We start from the raw sequence: 25,466 nt of genomic DNA, 5'->3' as shown, positions 1-25,466 counted from the left end.
AGGCGAAGGGACGGGCCTTGCCTGGAGTTAAAGAAAAGCAGTAGGACAGAGCGTGAAGGATGTTTTATGGGTATTGAATGTCTCACTGAGGTAAGATAAGTCACCTGGGTAAACAACCGTGTGCTGAGGCAAACTTCTTAGTTTGGAGATGGTAACTAGGGAGCCGAGATGTTGAATAGCAAAAGGTAACCCCTTCCAAGGTAACTAACCTATTTGCCTGGTGGGAATGCCCAGCCTGTCACTTTTCCCTGGCTTTTAACTAGAGAATTATCCAAGTCATGTCCTTAAAATAGTATGGCTTTATTTTTTTCTTATTGTACTGACTATCAGTGCTCAAAACTGCTATCTGGAATCACCTTGTGAGCGTATCTTCAGCGATGGATTGCTGCAGTCTTTGAACCAGAACTGTGATCATCCCTGCTTTTGTTGCGTGCGCTCCAGAAAGTATGTAGCACTGAGACGTTAACACATTGCATGAGTTGGGCTATGTTATTTGTCAACTTATAGCATGTTCTTTTCTCTATTTTTTTTTTAATAAGAATTTGCCACAATAACTATGTTCCAGTCATTTTGCCAGCCTTGGGAAGAAAACTTTCCTACCACCTGAAAAAAACCCCAAACAACAATACTGAAACTTCTTCAATTTGTAGATAGTTCTAGCAAATCACGGCTGTGCTAGACCTAAGGTGGGGGTGGCGGAAACAGGGATAACTGATGCACTTCAGCATGTGTCATTCCTCATCTCTCCACATAAAAATTGGCAGTGAAAAGAAAAAAATTGGTACCGGTCAGGCTCACAGGCGACACACCGAAACTGATGGCATTTTGCCATGGTATGGTACCGGAGTGAAATGAGCACTGAGAGCACGGGCCATGGTACCGAGAGCTGAAACAGGGAGTGCCACCAGTGGTGGCCCTAGGGAAGGAGGAAAGCAGGAGGAAGGAGAGGGACTTGGCTGGAGAGCCTGGATACCATCAAGTTCATCTGTGACCAAAGCGTTTGCTGTCACAGTCTGTAGCGACAGCTGAAGGAGGAAATTCCTTCCCATCTTGGAGCAACATTTCATGAAACAGTTTCTAAATATTCGACATCCCTTCCCAGTGCATCAGTGCCACCATAACCACAATTTCCACCGTGCTATTTGCAAACCTCAGATGTGCCAGGGCAGCATCATGCTCTCAAGAAGCCCCTGGGACCCAGCTGAGGGCAAGGGAGATGCAAGTCCCAGGGCAACACTGGGGCTTGCACGGGGCAGGGCTTCATCACGCGTTACTGAAATGATGCCAACTCTAGCGGAATGTGGTGTGGATTTAACACAAATAACATAACCCAAAAGTAACCCAGATAAGTTCATGGATGTTACTTCCATGAAGTAAGCCATCACGGTGGGAAAGAAGAGTTTGAAAGGGTGAGTCTTGTCATCTCGCTAGCAACTGTTTTAATCCAGCATAAACACCAGTGTTTGATTTTTAGTGAAGTTACACAGTGGTGTTTGCAGTGTTGGGAGAGAAAGGAGACTTCATCCAGGCAGATTACCAGCTATGAAATTTAGACGAGGCATAATGATGAACCTTTCGCAGCTTCAATGGAAACACGTCCATTTGTCAATCTCTGAGTGAACCCAGAAGAGCTGTGCCTAAAACAGCTGAATTTTAAGTCATGATCCTATGTGACAGGATCCTATGACCTTGCTCACTGCCCTGACTCACACATAGTAAATACTGCTGTGATTTAAAAAAAATGTAAAAAACGGTGACTTACATCAATGCATCTGTATGACTACATATAACAAATAACATCTTTGATAAATAGATAGTGTGTATCAATCTGAAAGACTCTGTAAAGTACCCTTTTGTATTACTAACCTAACGCTTCAACTGACAACGAGAGGTTTCCTTTTGTTTACATCTTTCCTGGCAATAGCATCATGACAACTGCAGCCTGTCTGCAAGAATGCAAATGGACCTGGGAACCCAGCCACACGTTAGCAAACCGCACTGTACTCCACGCGTTTCTCGTCCTTTGCTTAATAGCTTTGTGCTTGTATACAAAAGGGGAAAAAAGCTACTTGTGTCAAGTACCACGTTTCATTGCAATGATCCACATCGATCAGCTTCTCTCAGGCACTATTTCAGGTAGGAAGCAGCCTACCCTCTGTATTTGTCCTCTCTGAGCTAAAATATCTCTCAGTAGAAGGCGGGGAATAAAATCAGAAAACCAAGCCAAAACAAAGAAAACCTGCTGAAGCACACAGAGTTTGTCATTAAAGTGCAATCCAAGCAGATTTAGTTTGTCAACAGTTGCATGAGCCAATATAACAATATTCTGGAATTATTTTTAACTGGAATTTTTTTCATATCAAATAGCACGTGTGAGCTGAACACTAATGGTCCAAGGCTTTCCCAAGTGTGAAGCGAGCGCGATGCGGGTACTGTCACAGCATCTCCACCACCTGTGCTAGCCATAGCTGCCCCTGCCAGGGTCTGTCGGCTGAGGTGCCGCTCTCTGGGAACCTTCCCTCGTGGCACATCCCTCACTCATACAGCAAAAGGACATTGTGCTGTAGGAGCCACACGTTTTCTGCTTTACCTTGCACTGATGCCAAGTCAGAAATCCCACCAGAGCAGGGTGAACAAATCTTCTTAAACACCAATAATTACATGCATGTGGGACACACATTTAGCTTTCAACTCATCCAGCTTTTGTTCAAATATCTTTACACCTCAGCTATCCTGCTCTCTCTGATATTTCAATAGACAACATGAAACTCTGCTCTCACGCCTCAGGAGCCAGTGTGTTATATTTGCTCTGGACTTTCAGCATTATAACTAGGAGCAAAAGTTGGATCTGTTTTTTTCTTCCTCTCTCAAAAGGTCAAGGAAACATGAAACTGCAAAAGTCTAATTCTTCTCCATGTCACATTTGTGTAAGCCCAGAGGGCAACATGGCAATGGTATTTTTAATGCTTTTTTTTTTTTCCCCTGCCTTTTCAATACCCAGCCCTTGGCACATCTGGTGACAGCTCACACAGTAACGCACTTACTCTCACATCGCTCCTTCTAAGAAGTTGCTTCTGATAAATATTGACAGCACCTGAAAAGGTCCCGGCCACCGCGGCGCGCGCGTGATAAGCAGGGGGATGAGCGGGGGGCCGTATCGCAATGCTTGGCCTCATCGTGGGTTTTCTGGTTCCGGTGCTGCACAGTCACGCTCCACAGTCCTGGGCACACACATGCACATTATTGTTAAACTGTAAATATCTTAAGAAGGTATTGAGTGTGATTTAATATCCCTATTAGTGTGCCTCCGAAGCCCCAACTAGAGAAGCTGTGCTATGCTGGGCTGAGCACTCTGCAAATATTGATGGTTTCTGTCTTGCAGTGTTTACAATCCAAGAAGGAGCCCTGCACCAGAGCTCTCTGCTACAATTTTGTTATTTGTCTTTGGAAATGAATTGTGTGATTTAATGCGTCATAAATGAGCATGTCCTTTCTTTTGCCACTACCAGGAGAGCAATTACTCTACAAAGAGCTGTGAAGGCAAAGTCCTATACCTAAAGACTTTATCATCCTGACCAAGAATTAGTCTTTTGATATAAACCCAAAATCCAATACTTTTTCTGAAGCTGTAATACACTACAATGAAAAATGATCTCACGGTTCCCAAATGCTTGACAGGTAACAGTGATTCAGCACGGGCAGGGCAAGGCATCGCTTTGCTGCTCCTGAATGGGGACACGCTGTCAGGTAAACTCACTCTAAGCCTTAATTGCAGAGCCTGCTCCCAAAGCCACCCCACTGATAAGACTCAGAAATGCGGTAGTGGCTGTGGAGAAACCCACGGCGGGAATCAGGTAAGTTAACATTACACATGTCTATAGTATGAGCAGACGCTATAGGAATGGCTTTTGGCCTGACACCAAGCACACAAGGCGGCTGCAAGCGTCTTGCTGAGGGCACCGGTGTTTGGAAAGGAAATGACAGTTTCTACAGCTGGAGTGTCGGCACTGGCACACAGCCCGGCTATACCCTAAAACCTCTGCAAGGGAGTCAGGAGCTGCGCTGCCCCTCGGAGTACGGCCAGGCGCCGCCGCCATCCATCACGCAAGCATAACTCCTTCAGAGTTCAGAGGCAAAGTTGCAAAAGACTTGTTATTCCTCAGGGTGCTCTGAAGATTTATGTACTGTCACCTGCCCGGGCAGTGGGAGATGTTTACCGGTCTCCTGTGTCAGCTGAGCTCAGGGAGCAGTAATGTGATTACAACACTTGCGCGCTCAGGAACGCCTTCTGGCTCCTCATATCTCCTCGTCTGATCTCCAGGACAGCTCACTAGTGTTAAAAAAAAAATAATCAAAACACCACCCAGATCCAAACCATCTGAGGTATGGGTCCAGAAGCATCTCTAGCATTCCCCTTTTCCCGTGCCATTGCAGCCCTCAATTTCATAAATGATATCAGTTCTTCCCACAAGCTTTACCTCGTTTGGGGTCAGGGAGTGGCTTAGAGGTTTGACGAGCAGGCAAGGTTATACCTGCTAATGTGGGAGTGCACGTGGAAGGATGGCCTCACACCACCACCACGCTGCTTGCCACAGCACTTCGACAAGGGCCAGAAACCGAGATTTAAGCTCTCAGCCTCTCCCAGCTCTCACGCTGCCCCGCATGGGGAAGCCCGTACCTTTCTATTGCTGCCCCCATCGCCGTGAACACAACGCCTCGGGGCTGCCACCAGCGCTTCCGTCTGCGCTGTGCAAACACCGCTGCGCCCTTTCTCTGCACGGAGTAATAATAGTGCAGCCCTTGTTCCTCGCGCCTGGGAGTGATGGTGTGGGCACCGAGCGGCAACTACAGACAGTGTCCCAAGGTCTGGTTAATGTTTCAGCACTTGTCCGTCACAGGTTGCACTTTGAGCCGTATACAGCACGTTATTGGTGAACCGGGAGTTTATGGGTTTGTTTTCACCAACCGGTTGGGTGCCTTACTTTTTTAAGAGGAGGCTGACACTAGAAATTTCATGTCATGTCAAAGCACCTGATCTCCACCCACACCAGCGAAAAACCAGTAAGCGCTCTGCCATAAGCGTAACCTTGATTTCCACAGACTTTGGGGTTTTTTGCACGTGAGAAAAGGCTGTGGCACCGCCGGACACCCTGTGAACAGCCGACAGGGCAAAGTTCTTGTTTTCTTTGTAGTGAAAAAGTTCAGGGCCGGATTTTGATTATCACAAGGAGTAGTAAAGTACACAGAGCAGAGATCGCGCATTGGGTAAGAATTATCACCGAGGTGAAAAAACCAAACAGAAACAGCAAAACAAACTCATGCCCAGCTGAGGCAGCGCTGCCCCACATTCTGGTGTGCACAGCCCGGTACCTACGCAGCACACATGGCTTATGAAAAATGCCATGCCGTGCTCTGGACGCGGTGCAGCCTGCCCTGGCACGGTGCGGCACCGCAGCACGGCTGCCAGGGGAGTCCTGCCAGGGCGGTTGGGCGATGGAGGGCTTATCCTGCCTTTTTGACAGCTTTCTTCAACATGCAAATTAAAATAAATCAGGTGAAGTATCAAAGTCCGGTGTCATGTCACTTGGCTTGCACACACAAAGGAAAAAAAAAAAAAGCACAGGGAAGGGATCAAAGGATCTCTATTCTTATTTTTTAGCAGGGTCTGCTACCTTGAGCCAGGCTTAGGAGGTAAAGCGCAGTTGTTTCGAATGCAGTGATGGATGTACTCCCACACTACACCCAACCTGCCTCTTTACAAGGGTTTGAATATTCTTTTACAAGTCTGGGAAAAAGGAAAATTCACATTTTACACAAAATTACACTCCTGCCTGACAGCTCCCCAGCTGCAGGCTGTGCCCCCGCTGTGTTGTTGCTGCGTCCTGCCTTGGTCGGGCTCCGGGGCCTCAGCTCCCCTCAAGGTTCCCAAAGAAATTGTTTTATTTCTCACCATCAGATTCACCCACCCCCGTGCAAATATCTCCCAACCGACAAAAGTCATGAGGATTTAGAAGCAAAACATGAACGTTGCAGTCGCTGTGGCTGTTTGGAGAAAAACACAGCCAAAGGACCCAGCTCACAGACTCCGCTTGTAAATGCCACCGGTGTACATAAGAAGAGCTCTGGAAAAATCTCGCCACTCCAGGCTTGCACAACTGGGCTGCGAGCAGCAAGGGGTAGAAGCCATGGGAACTGGCAGCGGGGTGACACAGGAGAGCAGCAGGACTGCCAAACTATTCAGCTGCAATCCAGAAACCAAGAGTTGCAGCAAGAGTCATCTTCCCCCCCGCCCCCAGCCCTGCAAAATATTCCCTCTCCGAGAAATTTGCATAAGCCTGTGTACATTTCCTGCAGTCCTTGGGCAACAGACAGAGCTGTGGTTCAACAATTTACGGGATCAAAGCAAGATTACGATCCTATCACAGGAACAGTTAAGTTCTTACACATGGGCTTTTTGGATAGCATTTCTTAAAGATCAAACTCTGCTGTATTCCAGGGAAGTGAGTTTAGGCAAACCACATCGCTGAGAAGCGGGAAGGACTATTTATTCTTTTCCTTCCTTATTCTTTCCTTAATCAAAAAGTTTGTCAGGGCTTTCTCAAAACCCGTAGCTCTCGTCCCGTACCCAGCCAGCGCTGACTGGCTGCAGTTTAAAATCCCCAAGGTGGGTTTGCCGGACTGCCTTGCAGCGGGGGATTTCCTAGGGCAGGAAGCGCGGGGAGGGAGGCTCAGCCAGCTCTTCCTTCCACGGCAGAAAGGGACGAGGCACCGAGGGCCGGGCTGCGGCTTTTACAAGCACCTCTCATGCGATTTCCCTGCTCTCCGTCCAGGCCCCTGGCAGCTGGAGAGGAAGCGGCCTGTAATTAGCCCCAGGTGGAGGGAGCAGCTCCAGCTCCGCAATGGCAGCTCTCCGCGCCCTGCGACGGAGCCCGCAGGCGCTGGGGAAGGCATCCGGGGCAGCCCACTTCAGCTCAGACCAGCTAGCAAACGTGGAAGAGAGCTGGGGTAAAGCGAGGGTTAAAGGCAAATCTTCAGGGAAGTAGAGGATCCGAAGTCAAGCTCCCTCCGCGTTCACCAAGCATCATGGAGTGGCAGGGTCACGCCACCGACAAGTTGCTTCTGCCAGACGGGGAGAGTCTGGCTAACGTAGGCATCAGCTGGTCGGTGCTTCCCTCCTTGCTCCTCTGACCCTGCGGAAGGAAACCTGAGCTTCTGTATCACCGCATTTGAAAGGAAAGGAAATGAAATTTCTCACAGTGGAAATACCTGTTGCTTATCAGCGTAAATAGGAGGGAAAATTATTTCCCCCCTCCTAAGCCTCCATGCATGCTGCTTATTTAAATTCGAGTTGCCGCATCAGAGGAAGCTCAGAGAGCGGTGCTGGCTGCTGGCACGCTCCCCAGCCCAGCTTCGCACGCTGCCCTCCCTGAGACCACCAGCACCCTGTTGCACCGCTTCCACCTCTCCCAGGTTCACATCGGGGTGGAGGAGCAAGGTGTCACAGGACTGAGTTGGGAACTCTCCCATATAGACCTGTGTGCCCGCATCCCCACCGCCTCCTCCTAGGGTCCGAAAAGACAGTCTGGGATGCCACTCTCCCTTCAGAGGGTGACCGGGACGTTCACCCCCAAGTGTCACGGACACAGTAGGTGAGAAATAATACCAGGTGTCTCTCAAAGACCCAGAGCACATTTATTATTTTACTGACCAGGCAATGAAGGAGACCTTCTGCATCTGAGCAGCCATCCACAGCCTCCAGAAACTCAAGGACAGCCGCAGGGCTGGGGCAGCTGGCAAGTCCCAGCAGGCGAAGAGATGAGCTTGGCTGAAGCTACTTGTGGCTGGACGGGGGGAGCAGGGGGTCAAGGAGACCTGGTTTGGTGGAGGGAGGGAGGCTGGAGGGGCTGGAAGCTGTACAACAGACAGTATGTGCTTTGCAGATGTAAGTCTGTAAACTAAAAGGAGATATTTACAGGAGCTTTTTTCCATGTATCACCAGCTAAGGAAGAAAGACTTTTGAGGAAGCCCTTGGAGAATGTTGGCAGCACATCACTGGAAATACCTTGGCTGACTGCAAGCCAGCTGAATTTAACATGAAGAATGAGTTACAGCAGCAACTGCCTAAGTAGCATTTAATACGATAACCTGAGCTAACCTTTTAGTCAAGGCTGGCAGAGGAATGTCTGCTTCACACCTCACCTGGTGGGACGTCCACCTGGGGAAGGCCCATAGCAGCAGAGCCAGGACTGCATGGTGAAACCAGAAACACCACCGACTCGAAACTAAAAACAATCCCTCTGTTTTTAAAAATGTCCGATGGATTTTCTTACTAATTGCTTCTCTCTTCGGCTTACCCCTGTCACATCACAGAAAGCAGAAGTTAGAAAAAAGCCGAGCTATCTACACGGGGAAGATGTGCTTTTTCTCATGAACAGAAGTTGATTTGTTTGCATCAGAGCAAGATTTGTTGTTGTGGTTAGTTTAGCGGGGTGGCGAGGAGCAGATGACTTTCAAGACAGTACAAAACTAGTCAAAATAATCTCTAACCTAGTTAAATGGACTGTGCATGATATTCTTATGTAAGCACTCTCAAGTCAGACAGGGAGAGAGATGATAGAGGAAGAGTTCAAACAAGGAATGAGTCTAGAAGTACGAAAGAAAACAAAATAAGACATTCGGCACAAGGTCAGGCAATCAGAACTTTGTAGGCTAGAAAAGGAAGTGAAATTACAGGCTCTGGCAAAACAGCTGAACGCTTACTCAGGAAAATTACAAAACTGTTGTGATCTTTACCATCAGTTTTGTGTCTGCTATCCAGAACCATTTCCAAGACAAGCTACGCAAATTCCTAAAAGCAAGCTGGAGGACATCAAGTTCTTCCCACAGTTGGTCAAGTGATTTTTGTTTTATATACATATATAAAAAAATATGTATTTGTGTATATATATAAAAATACCAGGACCATATATAGAATATATATACATGCATATACTTATGTATACATATATAAATATCATCCTGGTAAAATCTGTAAGTGGGTGGTAAATTACAATCAACATTGTCTTTTCCATCAACAGCTTCTAAAGGAGAGGTCGAAAGGCCAAAAGCCCCCAGCCAAGCACTAAAATCTATTCACCAATCAACAGAAAAAATTTTGCTCCTGCCAAAGACCTAGGACACTAGAAGCAAAATTGAGATAGGAAGGCAAGCTCAGTTTTATGCTGAAACTAGATAGGATACATCAGTTAAAGAACTGGAGAATTTGTCCTTAACGTAAGCTGCTCTGGCCCAAATGTTTGTTTGTAGAAGAGGAAGCAGCAGCAAGCTGTATGACGCATCATTCCCTAAAGCGCTATTAGACTGTAGGGACTTCAGAGCTGGGACCAAACATTTTCTGTATATTTATTAAATACTATACTGGTAAAACTTAGAGGCCTCACAATTGGGAATTATTTCCTTACTACTGATAAAAATGAATATTCTCAAAAAGAAGCTGAGCCTTGCCAACGCATGAAATGTCACTGATGGAGGAGCTCCAGGACCACTTGCCAGGGCAGTATTTCCCCAGTAGCGTGGCAGTGGTAGAGAGAGGGAACAACTGAGAGAAACCAAGCAAACATATATACCTGCTGCAAAACCCATAGCACTGGGATTGACCCACTCTCACAGCAGTCAGGCTGATCCTCTTTATCATCAGCTGAATCATTTGATGAAAGGCTCACAAACCCCACCCCCACCTGCAGGGTTTATATATGCCCAAACAAGGGGCCCTCTTTGCTGTGAGAGGGTCATTTTGTTACACACCTACAGACAGGGCTCATTGCCCGGGGCAGGTACTGGCTAGGATGCAATTAGAGAAAGCAGCCACAAGAGAAGTTGCCAAAGAATAAACAGGGTTAGGTAGTTGTCAGCTGCGCTCATTCAACCCATCCTCACAAGTTGCCATCCCCCCCCTCCCCCCCAGTTAAGTCACTAATTCAAAACACTGCTACCTGTGTGCATCTTTACAGGTTTATTATGCATCAATGTAAGCAGCTGAAAGATCGACACTTTGTTTGTCCGTGGAAGCACATGGAATTTGGCAGAAACCCTGCTATCCAGTGGATCAGGGATTAGCTGGGAGGCAGATGTGACTTATTCGTGTCTGCATCAGCTTCAGGAACCGTGATTCGTATTACACAGCAAGGCAGCACTGCAGTGCTACCCTAGTCTGCAAGCCTCTGTAGCAAGACCTGCGCTACTTGCCAGTTTTAGTCCCAGACCCGATGCATTTGAAAGCTTCAGAAAGAAAAGGGAGTTTTAAGGAAAGCAAAGCCAGCTTCAAAGGGAAAGATGAGCAAAATGGCTAAATGCCATGGCTTTGAGCTGTCAGCAGGAACTCATGCAAAATTTAGATGGAGAAAGCAGTCTGAGTTTTGACTTTGTAGTATAGCTAGCATCACTTTACATGATTTTCTGTGTGCGCAGAACTCCAGGCACTCGTTGTCATGATAGGGACCAGAATAGAGATTGAACCGCATACAGCACACATGGATGCAATTATTACATCCGGAACAGCAACAGCTTTAAATGACGTTTTGCTAGAGAGAGTGGCTAATCTAATCTCTTCTCCTTCAGTCTGAAAACTGGAGCTCAGGGAAGAAGAGCCTGCTGAACCAGTGAAACAGGATAGAGACGTTAACTACCTCGGCAATTGGTGAACAAGAAACTTAAAACAAGTAATGTCCTGAAAAGTGAACATGCCCTGTATTCATGCCAGTAATCCGTTTGGCAAAAGCCAGGGGGGAAGTTGACAACTGCAAGATGCCAAGAAGAAGAAAAAAAGAAAACCCAAATGAGCTTTAAAAGAACTACAAAGTACTCCAGGAATAGATTTTAAGCATTAAAAAGAAAAATGCATCAAGTGCTGCGAGAAAAACGATGAAAGAAAACAGACTTTGACAGGCAGCACACAGTTAACTGCGAATGGCCTACATACCATAGGTATGAAAGTGACACTTAACAGGGTCATGGTGCACCTGGGCTTCCAGCTGCACCGCACCTTCTGCTGGCCAGGCTTCCCGCTGCAGGCTTCCCTCCTCTCCAGAGGGAAACTCATGATCATTCCCCACCACCACCCATACTCTCTCTCAGGTTTCTGCTTACTTTCTCCTGCCGCCCCTTTTCCAGTGAGGTTATTGCCTGCACCCCTCTGCCCGGGCAGCAGCGTCCCTCCGGCCACGGAGCCAGCACTGCCCTGGAGCTCCCAGACTGGCTGCGCTGCCCTCCCGAAGCAAGTTATCCCAGCTTCTCGCTCTCCCTGCGCCCCTTCCCTCCCCCATAGCACATGAGGCCAGCTGTTACAGCTTCAACGGTTTTATAGACATGTACACTGACCTCACAGCAGAAGCTGGGAGACATGTGGGATACTGCAAGCCCCCCCACCCCAACCCTTGCCAAAACAGGCAGCGAGACACCATCCCCCTGTGCACACAGGCAGCGACGCCAGTCTCAAAATTCCCTCCCTATTGTAATTATTTTTGCTCTGTGCAGAGATTTATCGCATGCAGCTGCCACAAGTTGTTTACAAGACACAAAAGCCACAAAAACAAGGTTGACGAAGTCTGCGTGTGTGCCGTTTTCCCTGGCATAGATGTATCATACCTCTTAGCTCACATGCTGGCTGGCTGCGCGGTCACCAGTAACGCACAGCCATGCCTTCCCTTCATCTTCAGAGTCAGCCCAAGTGCGTGTTTTCAGTCTGAGATTGGGTTTTGACACAGCTGCCTTGCTATTAGGTTTATCACTGCTGAAGGAACAGCAAAACTGCCCACATTGTCTTGTTGTTTCTACTGCTTTTTTTCTTTCTTATTCCACTGTAAAACAAGTTTCCAGAAATAAACTTTTCCTTTGCTCTACCAGGGATGAGCGGCCAGCACGTGAAGCCTTTGGTTTGCTACTAGGACTCCAACTCAGTTCTGGATCCTAGCTCCACCTGATGCTCTACATCTACCAACCTTTAATAATTTTATCTGGAGTTACTTCAAGTTTCTGCTTTGAAAGAATAGGTTCAGGCAATCTTCAATGGCCTGCACCAGAACTATCAGTGCTAGATTACAAGAAAGCAGAAACTTTCAATGGCCTGCACCAAAACTATCAGTGCTAGATTACAGGAAAGCAGAAACTCCTTTTTGATATTATTTAAGTGGATACTCAATATGAGTCATTTTCTTCCTCCAAGTTAAATAACACCTCAGGGTAGGGAAAAGCTTTTACACAATGTGCCAGGTGCTCCTCAGCTAAAGGGGTTTGGCTTATGACTACAGCTGAACTTCTAGGTGTAGCCTTAACATAAGTAATAATTAAAATAAAAATAAAAATTAAAAATTGGCCTCAGGCAGAACTGGTCACAAGTGAAGCCCTTAGGGTAAGTCAGTCAGCAAAATGGAAACGCACTGCTCATCAGACGGGCAGGACTTTGGTGCTCAGTTAGACTAATGCCATTTTGTGTGGCATAATGGTAAATGAAAACAGCACAGAGACCACAGGCTTTTACTTTCAATGAAAACTGTTAACCTGAATGACAACAGCTTTCTTCCTCATCCTATTTTCATTTTCAGTACTGCAGCTGTTCTAGTGGAATTACAGAACTGGTCAGCTCAGCCAGCAAAGATTTTTTTTTTCTAAACTTGCTTTTTTACTTTTTTATTTTAAAGGGGAGAGTAACGAAGAGTAAAGATCTCCAAGAAGGCCCTTTAATGATCCAAGTCCCCTGCTTTTTCTCTACCCCACAGCACACCAGCAACCTGCATTGTAAAAAGAGAGGGAAGAGTCAAACACCTCAAATCAAACAATGCAAGCCTCATTTGCATGAAGTGGTTTTTCCTTCATCAGTACTTGGGGCACAGGCGTAAGGAATGTTGCAATAAAGTTCCTTCCTGCATGTGGACAAGGAAGCATCTTCCAAACCTTTACAAAAGATGACACTCCCCTCTGGGTGGCTAGCACCCTTTAAAAACAATCATCTATGCCACAAAAGGATGCCTATTGACCAACTTTTCCCTCAACATTGACCTCACAGTTACACAGAACTGTACTGCCATTTTATTTTATAATTACTCATTAAAAAACCAAACAACTAAAAACCCCCATACATACATATCCTAGGAAAAATAGCCTAGAAGTATTAAGTACAGTGTGTCCAAAAAGACAAGACACGAGACTCTTTCTGTACTCATGCTATTCCTTGAAGACAAAGTATACAGCTATGTTAAAAGTGATTTTTCCTAGCTTTAATAGTGTTTTTAAAAAAAAAAAATCTGTATTTATACAGTGTATTAGGATGACTGCCTTACTGAAGCAGATGCAAACATGAGTAAGCCACAGTGTTTACTATTTGCCTTTGAAAAAAAAAATTAATTGTAAATTTGAAGGTTAAAGAAAGGCAGAAGTTCAGTAGAATTCCAGAGTACTCCAGAGAGTACTTCTGACACTAAAAGAAGATAAAGGCCACAGCAAAACAAAATGCATACACATTGCAGTCTGAATATCGCAGTCTTCTACTCATAACGATATCCTTGAATTCGTCAGCTCTCCTGCTCGGCAAAGCCCTCCCCCAGGCTCCCAAACAGACAACTGGTTTGTTTTCAAGGATTAGCCGGAACTGATTTTTTACCCTAGAGGTCTCTTATTTCACTGTTGTTGGAAGGATAAGGGAGGGTGACTGACATTCAAGTAAGCTGAAATGTGAGCTGCAAGTCTTCACATTTCTCAGTAGTAAGTCATTTTGATAGCAAAGTCCTTTTCTGAAAGGTAACTTAGATTCTGTTGGCCAGAATACACCCCAATACAACAGTGATCTCTTCTACATCTTCATCAACCACCTGTTTAAGTATCTCACCAAGACCTGGCTCCCAGAACTCAGATTTCAACCAAAACAGTCTCTTCTATTTCAGTCTACTAGAATTACTGAGTCAAAACCTTGTCACTGCTAGTCTAAGAAGAGTTAAGAGTGGGAACCCTTGTCCTCCTCCCTCAACATTTGTCACCAATGATGTCACGAAGACCTGCAAAGACCGCTTACCCCGACCCCTCCTCTGGTCTCCTCATTTCATCTTCAGGACATTCCCATGGACTGTCACATCTCCTAAGTATTTCTAGGAGCCAAAAGCTGGAACTCTTAGAGGGGCCTAAGATATCCCCCTGAAATTCAGTGAGAGTTGGTTACACAGCTCCCTTTGGTACCTTTAAAAAATTTCAACATAGCAGAACATGGTCAGGTACTTCTGGCTCACTTTTCAGCATTTCTTTAAACACCTGGTTAACAACAACCACTAGCATAGCTCTCTAAACCAAAGTCAGTATGAGTTCAAAAATATTTCTCACTTTCATTTATTTCAAAAGTAAAGCTGTGTTTCTGCAAAGCTCGTATTCAACAAAATACTCTGTATGCATCCATTTTTAAAGAAAATATTTTATTACATTATGGGAAAAAAGCATAATCATCCAAAGTTCGTATTGTTAAAAAAATTGAAAATTTATTTTAGACAGCGTGTCGGTATATTCTGTTCCGCATGGGAATGATAAGAAGACTCTATATCATTACTAGATATTGCACAGTCTGAAAGAAACAAAAACAAATCACATGATCTTGGGAACCATCTCACATTATGAAAAACCTACAAAGAAAACATAAAAAAAACCCCCCAACAACACACAATCCTTTCTTTCTACAGTAGCTTTAAGTTTATAATTCTTGGAATGACCATATTCCACTGAAGACCATCTCAGTGACAGGAAGCTTCATTTCAGCAATCCCTTGTGCAAATAAGATTAATAAAAAAAATAATAATAATGCAGTGAAGTCTTTTGATATTGTGTGGATGGCAATAACCACACAGCTGTTAGATCCCTGCCTGGAAAAACAAAACGGGGAAGGAGAAGGAAGGGGATTTAGGCCATAAGTTTCGCCTGCAACTCCATCTCTGCCGCCCTTTTGAGTGCAACATCCACCAGTAGCTGAAATCCACTAAAATCCTGGTTAAGGTCTGGTGGGGTTGGAGGAGGAGTGTTAAAGAGCCCACTTTGTGCATTTGCACCGGGTCCCAGTTTAGATGCGTCCTCATGGTAGGAGAGGGAGTTGTCTGTGAAGCCGTTGGCTGGGGGCTGCTGCAGGTCCGTGGTCTGGCCTACATCAGCTGGCGGGCAAAAGTGGAAAGGGGTGTCTTTCAATGCAGTCACAGTCGTGTGGCAAATCACTGATGGCCGAGCCAGGACCGATCCCGGGGAAGCCAGCTTGGAAGAGGGCACAGTCTTGCCGAGCGGTGCGGCGGCAGGAAGGAAGGCGGTCTCCTCCAGCAGGGGAATGTAGTTCTTTGTGCTGATGGAAGACTCCACCAGGCCGCCCTCGGGAAGCTTGGTCCCTCGCCGCGAGATAGTGAACTGATTTGGGTCTTTGCCATCCTTCCTCAGCATGTCAGGTAAAAGCCTGCGGCGCGCATTGATAAACCAGTTGCAGACCTGGGAATATAATGACATCTTAATTTCTACCTTCGTTCATTTCCAACTATGTGACATTAGAGTCATCGGGTTAGATTAATGAATCCCTCCAAGCAGTTTCCTTAACTGCAGAACAAAAGAGAGACCTACTGACAAGTTCTGACTCGCCTGGCAAAGGCCCTTCCCTTGTCGCGGCTCTACCCCCGGCTCCCCGCTCCTGTTACAGAAAGCCCCGGGACATCTGAAGGCTGCTAGCCCCAGCCGAGGGGTTTAGCTTTTAACTCTGTGCACACACATTAACCTATTAGCTATTGTTCCCTAGCTTAGGTTAATTAACAACAGGAAAACCTTTTCTCTCTGAAGAGAGCCACTCCTCCCACAAATAGTTACTGATTTTCCTTGTTCAACTGACTGTGTCGACAGACATAACATGAATTACCTCATTTGAGTTTGTCCTTGTTTAAATATCAAGCCAGTTTCCTGGGCGATACAGGATAGTTTATAGTTTAACGTCTTTTTTCTGTTTACTACCTAAAGGAGGTTTTCCTTATTAAGGAAATTTTACTTTCTAGACAATTACGAAATTTGTACTGAGGAATTAATCTGGAAGAATAAAGCCCAGAAGTCAACAGGAGCGCTCCATATTTAGCGCCTCTCAAAACCAAACCAGGGTTCGCCCAAGTTCTCATGCAGCCACCTTCCCACGAGGTGGAAAGCAGCAATTGTCAACAGCAATTCCACCAAAGGCGATCACAGAAGCCGAGAACGACGCATCCAAGGGATGTTGCAGCTGCCAGCAGTGTCCCGGGATGAGAATCCCAACTAACCACATAAAAGCCTCACCGTACCTATACTAACACACTTGAGTAGCTCTATCCCATATAGGTTGTTCCACTGATCTTAATGGAAGTGATCACACGCATAATTATGTACGTGCATGTTCTACAGGAACAAGCCTCAAGGTGCAGTTTTAGAAGTGAAGAGTTATATGTTAAGTTGTGTATCTATCACCATAAAACCTCTGTTGACAAATAAATACCTTCTCTTCACAATCAATTACCTTATACAGACACTTTATGTCCTCTGGGCCCCAATTCTGCAAAAATTAGCATGCATGCTCGAATTCATAACTGCCTGTTCTCCCAGAGAAGGTATTTTATTCCCAATAAACAAAGATAATCATAACACACAATTCATTTGTTTTTCTCCTTACAAGTGCCGTCAGAAGGAGAGCGAGTAACAATAAAAAAGGAAATCTCACATGCAGCGTAAAGATTTGTATCAGTGACTCGACCACAGGTAAATTAAGAAGAAAACAGCTCTTTTTGAAGCAAGAACTACTTTTTTTTTTAATACCTGTAGTGTGGAAAGGTGTGTTTGTCGGGATAACAGCGCTTTTTCTTGCTCTGAAGGATAGGCATTGTATCGGTGCTCATATAGCCAGTCCCGAAGAATCTGCACGGATTCCTTGGGCAGGTTGCCACGTCTCCTCCGTTTGCCTGAGCCAGCAGATGAGGAAAGATCCAGTGGGACATCCATAGTGTCATCATCCTCCGTTTCACTGCCTGATATTGCAACTACACCTACAATTACAAGAAGACAAGAACAATCAGCCTCCTAAATCCATAAACTACTCAGTTCCAGCATTCTGTGGTTCACTTTTTATTACATTAACCGTCTCTACTATGAATCATGGTATAGCCTTCTATAGAGGAGATCTGTCCTGTAGTGTTAACTTGTCAAGCTGTAGCTTTTCTGTCAGCTGAACAAAACGTAGCACCAATGATCTGTTCCTAAGGGAATTCTCTGCAAACCCTCATGTTCTTGTTCCCCTGGCAACCTTTTATCTGCTGCATGTTATCAGACAGCTTCTACCTAATGCCAATATTGTCCAAATTTGCTTGCTATGGTATGCATCCAACACTTTTCTTCCAGGATAACTATCCAGTGGCTGGGCAAAAGGCCAATAAGCAAGAACTTAAATTAAAACACCCAACTCAAGCAACGGGCTATTTAATTACTTCTTAACATGCTGATGCTTCCCTCCTGGGAGATACAGCTTGTAGATTTTATAAATTAATAGTTCATTCCAGATCTATTAATAAAAACTAATGGAACAAGAAAAGCAGAAAGAGAAAAACTGTGTCTGCCCTCACCCGAGTGGATTTTCACTTAAGAAGGAAAAAAAAGTGCAGGAAAAGGAAAGAATCATGTGCCTAAGTCACGTAAGAGTCCACCAGTTTATCAGAAATTGGAGTTGTGTAATTTAACTGCACTTCTGTATCAGAGAGTCATGATCATTTAATGTTTGGGTGGGTTTGTTTGTTTTAAATGTATCACTTTGTATCCTTATTATTTTTTCAACTTCATTGTTTTCATCTCATATCTGTGTGTTCTGTGCTACATTTACTACAAAGGCTCCTGATTTACAACTTAACTGCATACACCTTTTTCCTTCAACACCAAGGAAGGAACAGATTTCAAAATTTGATTATCCCTTTATATATACACTACTAGTAACATGAAGGTGTAGTATGTAAATAAAATTTAAACAAACAAGCAAGTATTCAATCTTTAGGAAGACTACAAAAATTCTATTCCTTTGGTAGAATATACAAGTCACTGAGGAAACAAATAGTACTGTAAAATACAAATAAAACCATGCTTTAAATACTCACTAGGTTAAGCACATCAGATATTTTAGGAATCTCACAAGCTATATATAAACTCAAATAAGGTACCACCTATTTTCAACTCATAGAATTTAATACTACTTTCAAGAGAAATTATACTGGCTTTCAGAAGCATTTTCTAGAAGCTACAGGAGGAAAATAAGACCTCAATCCTTCTGTGTTTTGAACTTAGATTGAGAGGGGGAGAAACTTGCTCATTCATAACATCAAAACTTAAAAACTTAATAGTAAAAACAAGTTAAATGTAAAAACTTTTTTTTAAATGTGGGCAACCACCCATAATTCAAAAATTCTGTTTAAGGAAACAAAGCCCTAAAATACAAGAAATGTGCCTGTGAAAGTATAAAACTATATACAGTTATAGTTATATCTGTAAGTAAAGAAATAGAAGGAATTAATGTAATTTAAAAAACCAAACAAATAAACAAACCCACAACACAGAAAGAAAGAAAGAAAGAAAGAAAGAAAGAAAGAAAGAAAGAGAAAGAAAGAAAGAAAGGTATGTGTGCAAGTTTTCCTTAACACTTGGGCAGGGGGCAGAGGAGGACCTTTCCCCACACTTTCAAACTTTAGCCAAAGCTGACATGGAAATTATTCTTTCCTTCTATTATGAATACTCCAACATCCTTAAATTTAGTTTAAGTTGTCCAAATTTCAATGCATATTTTTGACATGCAAGCATTCCCAGCAGGATCATCAATCTGCAATTTGTCTGGCACAGTTACTTCAGTAACTTACTTAGTATTGTTTTCATTCTACCAGTTGCTGATTTATGTAACCGACAAACACCAAACTGACATACCAAATTTTTCCTGCAATGATTAGCTACATAAATTATCCAGTCACAGAACAGGAACAATAGGACAATATTTAAATAGCCAACACAAGATAAACTCTAAATTATGTAAACAGGTTCTTAATTCACGTAGAAAGTATGTCAAGTTTGCTTTCAAATGATTCCGACCAAACTGCTTTGTTTTTGTCATAGCTTCACGGAAAGTGCTGTCATGCTTGCAACCTAACCTAAGAACATGCCTTGCACAATGAGCTCCTGGAGCCATGAGAAGCACTTCTTGGAACAACGATCCTGCACAGACAACACCATGGCTCTGCAAAACAGCACATCCCTTTTAAATTCAATTTAAAAACTAGCTAAAACTAGCCTACGCTATTCAGACATTTTCAAGTTTGCTGTTCTTGTTTGTCAGAAACCAGAAGTGTTGCAGCACTTCAGTGGGTTGGGTTTTTTGTTTGTTTTTAAATATAATAGGCAGCAAGACAGGACCTTGGAAAACAGGGAGAGGCAAACACTGAGGGCTGGAAGTAAGAGGGAGGAGAAGCCAAAGAAACTACTCCTGTGAGAAAGTTAGGTGTCTAATGGTTTGCAGGCCATATTTACGTGGCATAAGAAAAAGTCCTCCAGACACACACCACCCCATCTGGAGTAACCTCTCCAAAATCTAACACACAGCTAAAAGACTCCACAGGAACCTCTCTGGATATGAAAAAACTGATTTGACAGCAAAACTTCTAGAACTGTTGTTCTTTTTCACCTGGAAAAAAAAAAAGGTGACAAAATACTGTCTGAAAGCCAGCAGCATAAAAACGTTTGTCTATTTTGCAAACATTATCTTTTGCTAAAGTAAAAGTTGCCATCTGACTAACCGTAACCTAACTAGCAAGAAATGAGTCAACAGCGGAGCCTGCCCTTTGACCTGCTCGCTTAGTGTGTCATATTAATTGACACAGTAAGTTAGTGACACAAAGCAGGTTTTGGTTAAGCAGGAAACCCAGTGTAGTACAACTTCTCATTTAAATAGATGATCAGCCCTCTGAACTTGTAGCAGATCTCTCTGGCACAGTACAGAGCGAGCAGCAACAGGAAGTCATGGCTAGAAATCTCACACTACCCCAGCTGATATTTTTTTTACTAGAGCAGGAGCCACGTTGTTGCTGTCAAGGTTCTGTTTTCATTAAAGCATTCCTGCTGATTACAACCCAGCTTTGTTTTTCCGTCTTGTTAGTAATCAGGCTACTCGCTGCTGGTTTCCTGTTTTAACGGGGCCCAACTGAAAAGGCTTCTGGCTAGGCTCCACGGACTGGACCATTGGCTTACTGTTATTTACACCCAGAATAAAGGCTTGTGGACACGACAAGTAGCCCCAGCTGACCTACTAATTTATTTCGCCTTAAAAGCAGGCTAGCACCCGGTTATTTTACGTCTTCTCCTAAAGGTGTTTAATCTAAACAGAAAAACTGTTTTAACAGGACTAAATTAAAGCAGCACAAGTTTGTTTGCAGAGAGGTCTAAGAAACAAGACAAAATCCCAGTTCTCCACTCCAGCCATCACCATTCAGATGAGCAGTCCATGCTATTAATGACCCAAGAACTCCATGATCAGAGTCCCTTCTTTATAAATTACTTTATCCTCCTAGGTTTTCAACTGAAGTCATATACATGATTGAATGCACTGTTGCATTGTATCACAGCCCAAAGACTTCACAGGTCCTCCTGTAATCAGCTCAGGGAAGATTACACCCAGGATCTCGAGTCTAGGCTTAACACTCAACCGTTAACAGATTGAAACAACTTGAGTAAAAGTACAGAGATGACTGAAGTTGATTTCAAAATAAACTACTGCTACTGAAGAAGACATGCTGAAATACTTTGAGAGGGAGGACAAAGAATTTAGAGAGACTGAGACAAATGAAATGGAAGTTAAGCAAATGAAAAATTTAGGCTGAGTATCAGGGAAAAAAAAAAAAAAACACAAACAACTATCCCATTGTGTCGAGGAAGAGCTTCACAGAGGAAGTGGCAGAAGCCAATTGTTATTCAAAACAGGACAAAGTAGACCACAAGGAACAATCTCTGCCCTCCAGAGAGAGGATGGACAAAAATCACGTTACGGGAAAACGTCCCACCCCATCCCCTTAGGATTCTCTGAATTTTTTTTAAGCCGGATTTTTTTATGAGCACAGATAAACAGAATCAGTTCCCATCTAAGGCCCCGATCCTCTTGTAACCAAGTTCAGTAGGATTCCTCACATGTATAAACTTGAGCACATGCCTGTGTCTTTGCAAGATTGTATTCTAAATCAGCTAATTAACAAGCTGAGTATGTTCAGTGTGATTGCTATCACGTTATTATTTGTAAATGAAACTATCCACAGAAGAGTCCTCGGGGTTTTACTCCACAGCCTGTTAGCTAAAATCAAAAACACAATCAAAAAAACAACCAAAAAAAAAAAATCCAACACACAAAAAACCTAACTAAAATGTAATGTGAATTTAAAAACCAACAACAAAAATAAATTCGTTTAAAATTATTAATAAGTAACCAAGAACTACAAGGATGCAGAAGGGAATTTCCACAGTAAAAAAACCCACAAACTTTTTCCTCTGAATAGGTTTCATAATTGAGGAACCAGCTTATTTGTGTTCCTCTACATTTCACAGCTTCTAAAGCAGCCAGACTTGGCTATACTATACTTTTTTTTTCCCCTTTAAACGGGATTTTTCTAGGAGTGGAAGCAAGAAATCTGTAACAAAGTCACTCTTTGAAACTTCTTGAATGAGTCTCACATGCCAGGAGGTCACAAATAACTACAAGCCCAACCTTTAATAAAACAAAGGCACCCTAGCCCTAACATAGTTTTAAAAGTTTCTGTCTTTGTCTCCACACCTTTTAATTTCTGCCACGCAAACCCCAGGCCCATGGCCCCTCTCAAAAGTTCTCCCTCCCGCCTGTCACCTTTCATTGTTTCCATTGTTTCAGCCCAGGACTTGGAATCCTCAAAGCAGAAGATCTTTCCTCCTCTCTCTCTCTCTCACACACACCACATACACACACACAAAGCCCTACACATGCATACCTAGAAACTACGTCAGCGTTTTTCACACGCATTTATTTCGGGGGTGGCAAGAACAACAGCTGAAAGTGCAGGGAGTTTGGTATTTCACCAACCAGCAGCTGCCCTCGGGGAGAGAAGTCTGAACAATGGAAGCAACAGCAGACAGGAAACCAGCTCACCACTGCTGTGCAAACAGGGAGCATAGGAATGTCCTAAAAATAACTGGGCTAAATTAATTCAGTGAAACCATGAAAAAAAACCCAAAAACAACTCGCCTGCCATAAGGTTAAGAATCTCAACCTACCTAAGACGACTAAAACATTTTAAAGTCAATGCTGTCACTGTCTCTAGGCACAGACGGCTGAGCTTGGTATGCAGCACATGTTGTGATCTCAGAAGCCGTGCAGTCCGCAGGCAGGCTGAAACGCGCCGTACGCGCCCAGCTCCTGCGGGAACTCCAAACGCTTCGCTTTTACACACCACCCTGCCCGCTGTTTAAACTTCGTCTTTGTGTCTTAATTCCCTTTGTGTGTGCTCCTCTTAGACGAGTGGCACGTCCAAAGCTTCTTACGAGGGCTACAAACCATATTAGTACATCACGTTTCCAGCAGTCCAATGATTTCACGAACTACATATGCGTTAATTGCTCCAAGGATATTAACAATGAGAGAGGCTGCTCTACTATAGAGCCGCAGGAATGCATAGTAGGGGGAAAACAGCACAACTCTGGAGTACTGAACATGCGCACTGCTCCCCTCTAACCCTCCACTTGGGATAATTTAATGGTCTTTGAATGCGAAACACCCTTCGTCCACGCTAAATCGCAAATGAAAAGATCCTGCTTTGCTATAAACTTCTTTCCAGCCAGCGCAGACGTGTTGAATCTTAAAAGCACGTTCCGCGTCTCTGTGGCCAAGCGCTAATTTAAAGGCACTTAGAGCACAAGCGCAGAGAGTAACAATCCTCTAACTGTAAAGTTTTGTCTGCAAGTTAACACAAAGAAAACTTAAAAAGGCTTCTTTTGGAGGGGGGGTCCTCCTCCTTTTAACTTCAACTGTGTCGAAACTTTCTACTTTTTTTGTTTTAAGGGATAAAAGGGAAGGAAAAGGCAGCAACTTGCAGCAAAACAAGGCTGCCGAGGCCGCGGATGGGGTCTGAGACCCTGCTGCCGCTGCCCCCCAGCCCCACGCTGCCGTGCCCGCTCCCCCCGCGCCGCCGCGAACAAAGAGTTGCCAGACGCGCGCGGAGTTGCGGCCCCGCTTTCCTCGCCCCAAGTTGGTAAAACGACCCGTACCCTCGCCCCCCGTTACCGGGACGGCGGGACTCGGGGCGGAAAAGCGACAAAAACCGTTTTAACGGAGGGCTGGGGGAAGAGGCTCCACCGAGCGAGTGAAAACAAAACTTCGCGGAGGCACAAAGCGGGCGGCTGGACATGTTTTTGACAGGGAGCCAGTAGCGCCGAGAGGCGGCTGCCTCCAAACAACAGCCCCGCATGTTTTGTCTAGAGCGGAGCATCCACTGCCATCTTTACACGGGAACTCGGCTGGGAATGGGGGGGCACTGGGGAGAAAACGGTCCAGAAGAAAAACAGACTTCGTCTGACTTAGCAACAGCTGCCCCTCTTCCCCCCCCCCCCGAGCCGTTCCCGTTGGGAGAGGCACGGAGCACCCCGCTTTCTCCCATCGGCCGAACACCCCCATCACAACTACCTTTTTTACTTTTCATCTTGATCGCGAGGACCGAGCCGCCGCTGATGCCGCCGCCGGACACCCCGCACACCGACCCAAGTTTCTTTCCCTTCGCCGGACACTGCTCCCCTTTTAAACTCGGCGAGGAGGAGAAGGACAACGACGACGAAGAAGAAACACCACCGCGGAGCCTGGCGCCTAGTCCGGGGCCGCGCTGCTGTCAGCAGGAGCCGCAGGGCTCTGCCTCCCCGGGGCTTTTCTGGTGCGGCCGCTGCCGGGGTGGGCTTCCCTCCCCCCTTCCCTTTGTTCCCTTCTGCCGGCGATTGGCCCTGGCTGGTTAAAGTGAGGAAAGGCACGGGAGGGAAAGGTACACAGCGCCCGCCCGCCCTCCCCCACCTCCCCGCAGTGAGTACGGGAGAGTAACCGAGCGCTGCACTGGCACTCGCGGCTGCCGCGCTGCCTCCTCCTCCTCCTCCCCCTCTCTCCTCCCCTCCCGGGCTGCTGTGGCTCTGTCAGACGGGAGGGGAGGGACGGGCCGGCGGGGGAGGGGGGGTCCGCCCGTACCCGCTCGCTCATGCACACACAACGACGGCGTCGGGGGGAGCCCTCCGTGCCTCCCGCTCCCTCGCCTTTATTCCAGCAGACGTTTGATCATTAAACTGGAAGGAGAAGGGGGGGGGGAGGTAAGATTTTGACAGCTGCCCTTGACTAGCCTCCTCCTGTTGCTGCCGGATGAACCACCCACTCCTTCGCGTGAATAGACAGGAGAAGAAAGGAGAGTACGTACGGCAGGAGAAGGAGCCCCTCCAAAGACCAGCGGGCCCCGCCGCCTCGCCTCCCCGGCGCCCTCCTCCCTGCTGCCGATCGGCACGGCGGGGGCTGCTTCGCCTCCTGCCCCCCGATCCCGATGGCACCGAAGGAGCCCTGGCCGGCCCGCGCTGGCCAGCCCCTCCCGCGGGGGAAGGCAAGCCCCATTTCTAGGGTTATTTTTACATCAGTTCGTAAAGGTTTTCCTCCCCATCCACTTCCCCCCGCCCCCCCCCCCCCCAGCCCGTTGGTTTGGCTACGACACATGCTTATAGCTGTAAAGTCTCACAGCTTGACTCACCCCTCTCAGGCGAGCACGTGGTGCAGCAACAGTTTATTTTCCTCCGGGATGAGAAACGCGGCACTTGCCAGCTGCTTGTTTGCGGGGGCCTCTGTCCGGCTTCCCACCGACCCGGGGGGAGGGGTGTGGGGAGCACTTCCCGAACGCGGGCGGCTTCGGGTCTCCCCGCTCCTCCGCCGCCCCCCCGTCAAAGCCAGGTGCCCATCGGCGCCGGGCGCGTACTTCAAAGTGCCGAATGCTGGGCTGCGGGCTGAGATTTCACGCGCGAAGGTTTCGGCCTGGAAAGCAAAACAAGCCGCCTTGCCTGAAAACACGCGTGTGGATGTAACGCGCTTTTTACACACGGGAGTGCGTATATTTATATTGCTCCTGCACCGCCACGTGCTGGGCTGTTTGCGGACGCGGAGGAGCGAGGGCAGGCACTGGGGGGTTGAGAAGCAAACGCTTTGAACGGCTGATGAAATAATGAATTCCTACGGCAGAGCAGGGGTCCTTTCTTCCCCCACCCTCCTGCTCGGCGGCGCGGGCATCCACGCAAACACGCGTTCACATTAGAAGAGGAAGCAACAGCGGTTTTACGGCAGATCCTCCCCGAGTACCTTGTAACTATTTTTATGTGGCGTAATTACAGCGGCCTTGCTGGAG

General features: G+C 45.9%; 1 protein-coding gene and 1 long non-coding RNA gene across 6 annotated transcripts; both read right to left on the bottom strand.

The window, feature by feature from the left end:
• Window positions 1-1,419: 1,419 nt before the first annotated feature.
• On the bottom strand, window positions 1,420-4,332 carry LOC129202825 (uncharacterized). The gene is made up of 2 exons (XR_008575843.1): window positions 4,218-4,332; window positions 1,420-3,221 (listed from the first exon to the last, which is right to left on the bottom strand). It is a non-coding gene; the product is annotated as an uncharacterized LOC129202825 (long non-coding RNA).
• A 10,104-nt stretch (window positions 4,333-14,436) lies between these two features.
• On the bottom strand, window positions 14,437-25,158 carry TGIF1 (TGFB induced factor homeobox 1). 5 transcript variants are annotated; one of them, XM_054816719.1, is made up of 3 exons: window positions 24,822-25,158; window positions 16,834-17,060; window positions 14,437-15,498 (listed from the first exon to the last, which is right to left on the bottom strand). In XM_054816719.1, exons 2-3 carry the CDS (start codon window positions 17,014-17,016, stop codon window positions 14,932-14,934), a joined length of 750 nt encoding a protein of 249 aa, XP_054672694.1. In that variant the 5' UTR covers window positions 17,017-17,060; window positions 24,822-25,158; the 3' UTR covers window positions 14,437-14,931. The 5 variants fall into 5 exon arrangements, with proteins under 5 accessions (XP_054672694.1, XP_054672697.1, XP_054672692.1 ...); XM_054816722.1 differs by lacking the exon at window positions 24,822-25,158 and adding an exon at window positions 24,501-24,655; XM_054816717.1 differs by lacking the exon at window positions 24,822-25,158 and adding an exon at window positions 23,735-24,315.
• Window positions 25,159-25,466: the final 308 nt, after the last annotated feature.

The sequence above is a fragment of the Grus americana genome, chromosome 2 (genome assembly GCF_028858705.1).
Source record: "Grus americana isolate bGruAme1 chromosome 2, bGruAme1.mat, whole genome shotgun sequence".
In the NCBI taxonomy this organism is placed as follows: Eukaryota; Metazoa; Chordata; class Aves; order Gruiformes; family Gruidae; genus Grus; species Grus americana.
Note: the sequence above shows the minus strand (reverse complement) of the source record. Positions and strands in the feature narration are given on the sequence as shown.

Excerpts from the sequence above, each read along its gene's own strand:
- TGIF1 (XM_054816717.1), bottom strand. Across the intron at positions 15,499-16,833 it reads CACACCTTTCCACACTACAG|GTCTGCAACTGGTTTATCAA; the intron begins GTATTAAAAAAA and ends TTATATTCCCAG.